At 42.6% G+C, this 5457-nt stretch overlaps 1 protein-coding gene across 1 annotated transcript; it reads right to left on the bottom strand.

Moving 5' to 3' along the window:
* Positions 1-3834: 3834 nt before the first annotated feature.
* On the bottom strand, positions 3835-4859 carry LOC101957692 (olfactory receptor 1L6). The gene has a single exon (XM_005321164.2). It carries the CDS (start codon positions 4765-4767, stop codon positions 3835-3837), a length of 933 nt encoding a protein of 310 aa, XP_005321221.2. The 5' UTR covers positions 4768-4859.
* Positions 4860-5457: the final 598 nt, after the last annotated feature.

Here is a 5457-nt window from a genome sequence, read left to right as displayed (position 1 = left end):
TTTGAGGTGCTGTTCTAGCCTCAGAAGTGTGTTGATTTTTTCCTACCAACAGTGGGAATTGGTGATAGGAAGGGAGACCCAGGGGCCTGTCCTGTCTGCTTGGCATAGCCCCTGGGGGATTGGGCTGTGGTCTTCCCAGGAGGGGAGAACATCACCATGGGGAAGCTGGCTCCGGAGGTGAGCCTCTTACACCTGGGAAGGGAATTGGAACCATGGAGCAGCAGGGGTGGAGGGGTGTTAGACATGTGTGTCTCTGTTTGTGCATACCTGTGTTTAGGCTTAGGTGTACCTACCTGGAAGGACAGGCAATGGCCCCTGATATCCCCGAGGGTTGTTTTCTGCATCCAAAATGTTTTGGGAAAAGGTTTGAAGGTGTAGGCCTGGGAGTCAGATTGAGGAGATTCCTGAGTCTTACAAGCTTGTAGCTTTGACAAATATTTAACCTTTGTGAGCCTCAATATTTCTTTTGTTTTCCATCTGCCTTTCCAAAACATTTTATTACCTCAGTTTCTCAGGGTAGATGGCTTATACTGGAATCCCAGTTCCCCCAATTTTGAATGGGTGGATTTTGGCAAGTTATTTAGCCTCACTTATGTATAGTGTCCTCATCTGTAAATGGCACCATAATCACAAGTTTTAAATAGATTTAAAAAACAATTTTCCTTTTAAGAAGACTCTAGTTTTTAGAGAAGTTTTACATGCACAAAAAATACTTATTACAAAATACAGAGTTCCCTTCTGCTCCCTGCTCCTAGATCCCCACTACCAACATCCCCACCACAGCTGGTACATTTGTTCCCACTGATGAACGTTTCCTTAGACATCATTATCACCTAAGTCCATAGTTGCATTAGGATTCACTCTTGGTGTTGTACATTCTATAGGTTTGGACAAATATAAGGACCTGTATCGGCCAACACACTACCACAAAGAATTGTTTTATTTTTCTAAAATTTCTATGTGCTTCATCTGTTCACCCCTGTCTGCCCCTAGCTTCTGTCTGCATCATTTTGCCTTTTCCAAAGTGTAGTATAGTTAGACTCACACAGTATAAGTGGTTTTTAGATTGCTTCTTTTGCCTAGTAATACACATTTAAGCTGTTCCCATATGTTTTTATGGCTTAATATTCTTCTTTATAGCACGAAACACGACTTCGTTGTCTGCATGTTCAAAGTTTATTTATAAAAGGGGGATATTGATTACTTCTATTTTATGTTTTGTCAATTATGAATAAAGCTGCTACAAATGTCTATGTGCAGGTTTTTGTGGGGACATAAATTTTTAATACACTTGAAAAAATACCAACAGGTACAATTGCTAGATTGTCTGGTAAGAGTATGTTAAGGTTTGGAAGACATGGTCAAATTCTCTTTCAAAACGATTGTGCTGGGCTGCATTCCAAACAACAATCAAAGAGAATTCCTGTTTTGAGTTCTATCCAGCATTTGTTATTATTATTGATGTTCTGGATTTTGGCCATTCTAATAGCTGTGTAGTGGTATCTCAATGTTGTTTTAAGTTGCATTTACCTAATGACAAATGACATGGAGCATTTTTTAAATGCTTACTCTCCATCAGTGTGTTTTCTTTGGTGAGGTATGTGTTTCAGCTTTTGCCAATTTTTCAATTCGGTTGTTTGTTTCTTACTATTAAGCTAAAAATCTTCTATGGACATTTGGGTAACAGTCATTTATCAGATATTCTACAATGCTATTACTGTATGGTAAATTGAATTAAGACCCCTCAAAGGGGCCCAAAGTGCAAACTGTACCATTCATGAAAGGACTCAATTTTCACTGGAACCAAGATAGTGTACCATCCAGCTTCCTCAAACCTCAGCATCTCTCTTTCATCCAGGATGCATTTCCCCATGTGACGCTTGACCAGATTACCCTTGGGAAAGACTCGTTCTCAGAGCAACCAGAGACTAGCAGTTCCGGGTTGTGGAAGAATGCAGAATCACTGAAACTAGAAGAGGGCTTGGGATTGTTCCTGTTTGATTTTGAGGGCTGACTCTTCATCTCTCTGCTGAAATGATCTCCTCCAGGTCTCTACATTTCTCCCCACTTCTCTTTACTTCTCTGGCCCCCTCATGTGCTCTGCTCCCACCTCCCACATGAAATGTGGTCTCAGATCATTCATTCCTGTCAGGTGTACTGGTTTCTAATTTTTCAAGTGACTCTTCTTCCTGGGTTGTGTATATTCAAGGTAATTGATGACTTCAGTGAGTTCTCCACTGTTGGAATTTCAGTTAGACATTGTGGGAAGCACCAAGAACATTTTGGGAAGCACTGAAGATTTCCAGAAAGTCATAGATAAGGATGAGTTTGCAATCAGTGTTTTACCCTTTGAGAGAGAGAATGTGATGAAATGTTTGAGGAAGAAGCACCTAGAGAGTCAGTTTTGCATTACTATTGTTATTGACAGTAGCATAGTCAAAAGACTTTATGAGGCAACTACCACACTGAGGTGTTTGAATGTTATTCTAGATGTGTAGCCATCAGGAATTCTGTTCACCAAACTTTCTGGCTCTTGATATTGCAGGTACATGGTTAGGTCATGCCTCCTGGCTCGCAGTGTTTGGGTGGGGTCATGATGTTAGTTACAGACAATGAATTCTAGTCAGAAGTGGTGTGGGTCACTCTTGGGATAGAGTATTTATCTGGACATGTAAATTCTTCAGCAGCATTTCTCAGCTTCTGACAAAGGGAAGACTAATGTTTATAATGGTGGCTGACCCGTAGTCTTGGGTGCCTGAGTGTTTAAAATGAACAGCACCCTTACATTGTTCTATGGTGACATTTAGTGTAAATGAGAAGTAAAGCTTTGGCTTTGTGGTCCTAAGGTTTTGAAGTTACTATTTCCATAGCAAAACTGAGCTGAGGCTGCCTGATAGATATTGCTTTTTCCAGCACATGGAAGGACAGCTTAGTGGATGCTGGACGTGTGGACAAAGGAAGAGTTAAGGGGGCTGGGAGAAGGACTGATTCTCATGGCCAAGGATCCACCTGTCATGACACTTCAGTGTGGAGAGAAGGGTAAGTATTTTTGCAGTTTCTTCTGTCTTTCTCTTTCCTTTAAACCAAAGAAGCCTCATAGGGCTTTTCCCTTTCACTCAAACACAATACTATGTTGTCTCTGCATGATAGGTTGGTTTCCGATATTTGAAATGCTCTGCCCATTTCTTTATCCTTTTTTTTTTTGTACTGGGGTTTAACCCAGGGGCACTTAACCACTGTGCTACATTCCCAGCCCCCTTTTAAATATTTTACTTAGAGACCGGGTCTTGCAGAGTTGCTTAAGTTCTCACTAAATTGCTGAGCCTGTCTTTGAATTCATGATCATTCTGCCTCAGCCTCCCGAGCCACTGGGATTACAGGTGTGCGCCATTGCTTGTGGCCATTTCCTTATCTTTTGAAGCTTCCTCTGTCAGTGTTCAGTCCAGTAGGCAGGGGCCTTAGGTCATTCATCCAAGATGCCTTTTCAAAATCCTACCAGGTCCATGTAATCTCTTCTTGAAAATAAGCAGGATTTACAACTTCTTGAGAAGAGTTATTGGGAGATACATTATTCCTTTGTATAGTTACTAGTCTATAGAGGATTGCAAAAACTGTTTTCCTGACGTATAGATTTCCAGTAACACCAAACTTGGTATTGAGTGTTTTTGGTCAATGTCATGGAGAGAAAACAAGTGTTTTGTTCCCATCCAGTGTCCTCACTGGTATCCAGCATCATCACCACTCATGACCTTGTGGAAAATGGTTAGGAGGAAAGATAACCTGATCAACTTTTAGGTCATCTTCCAATTTTGCTATTGTATCATTTCATTTTTTCTATGAATGAATTCTGTCCCTTAATTTCCTTAAGCCTCTCTTCATATCTTTGTTCCTCAGACTGTAGATGAAAGGGTTCAGCATAGGAGTCACTACTGTGTACATGACAGTGGCTACCTGGTCCTCCACTGAGTACATGGACACGGGCCTAAAATAGACATAGATGACACTCCCATAGAACAGGGCCACTACGGTGAGGTGGGAGCCACAGGTAGAGAAAGCTTTCCACTTGCCGGCTGCAGAGGGGATTCTGAGCACAGTCACAATGATTCTCAGGTAGGAGAAGAGGATGCACAGACAGGGGGTTGAGATGACAGCCAGGGTTTCAACCATGATCACAGTCTGGCTGGAGGATGTATCAGAGCATGACAGTTTTAGCACAGGCTGGGTGTCACAGAAAAAGTGCTTAATGACATGGGAGGCACAGAAAGAGAGGCGAGACATGAGTAGCACCCGGAAGAGGGAGTGCAGGTGGGAGATGGTGCAAGAACCCAGCAGCATGAGGAGGCAGCGGTGTGGGCGCATGGCCACATCATAGAGGAAGGGGTTGTAGATGGCCACCAGCCGGTCGATGGCCATGGAGGCCAGCAGGTAGCTGTCAGTGTTCCCAAAGGCCATGAAGAAATACATCTGGGCCAGGCAGCCTACATAGGAGATACCCTTTGTCTCTGACAGCAAATTCTCCAGCATCTTGGGCACAACGACTGTTGTGAAGCAGATGTCCATGAAGGACAAGTTGCTGAGAAAAAAGTACATGGGTGTGTGGAGCCTGGAGTCAGAGCGGATGGCCAGGATGATGAGCATGTTCCCCACGAGGGTGACCAGGTACATGGTGAGGAAGATGGCGAAGAGGGGCTTCTGCAGGTGCGGGTTGGAGGAGAGGCCCAGGAGGATGAAGCCCGAGGTGCTGCTGCTCTGGTTCTTTAACTCCATGTCTCTGGACAGGTTTTGGAGGAGTCGTGGGACAGATGTGCAGGGCAACCTCTCAGGACTGCTTCTCCCCTGACCTCAGGCCTATAAACATAGCCCAGTGCCATTTGTTAGTCATTTAAAAATATGTCCATCTTATGGAATTCAAGACAAATAAGTAAAATTGATCAGGGATCAAATCAGAACACTCCAAGATTCTTACTAAATTTGAAAAAGATGGTTTTCCATGTGTTTTTTGGAACATCTATGTGGGCTGATTTGTTTGAATTCTTGTCATTTCCCTTTTAAAAGTTCTTTTTAGATTGTTTCTTAACCAATCCTCTTCCCCCTCCTCCTCCTCCTCCTCCTCCTCCTCCTTTAGAGACAGAGATGCTGAGTCTTTCTGGTATCAGTTGGGTTTCCCAGGAACGAGGTCCTCTCATTCAGAGTCTTCTTTCCATAGTGCTGGAGATGGTGCTGCTAGTGGGGATAGTATAGTGATGAGCAGAAGAATTAATTAATGCTTTTTGATACAGAATTCAGATGAGAACCTCTTTGACTTCAGACCAGAACTTGCTTAAAATATATTTAAACATTTGTGTTTGAATAATAGTATCTGGATATTTTATAAAATTTTGGTTCAGAGAGGCCCTCAGCACTTCTAGGAATAGCCTATGTTAATGAGTTCTGTAGACACAATATTTTTTTTGATGA

Source organism: Ictidomys tridecemlineatus, chromosome 4 (genome assembly GCF_052094955.1).
Source record: "Ictidomys tridecemlineatus isolate mIctTri1 chromosome 4, mIctTri1.hap1, whole genome shotgun sequence".
In the NCBI taxonomy this organism is placed as follows: Eukaryota; Metazoa; Chordata; class Mammalia; order Rodentia; family Sciuridae; genus Ictidomys; species Ictidomys tridecemlineatus.
The sequence above is the reverse complement of the archived record's forward strand: the minus strand, read 5'-3'. Positions and strand labels throughout refer to the sequence as shown.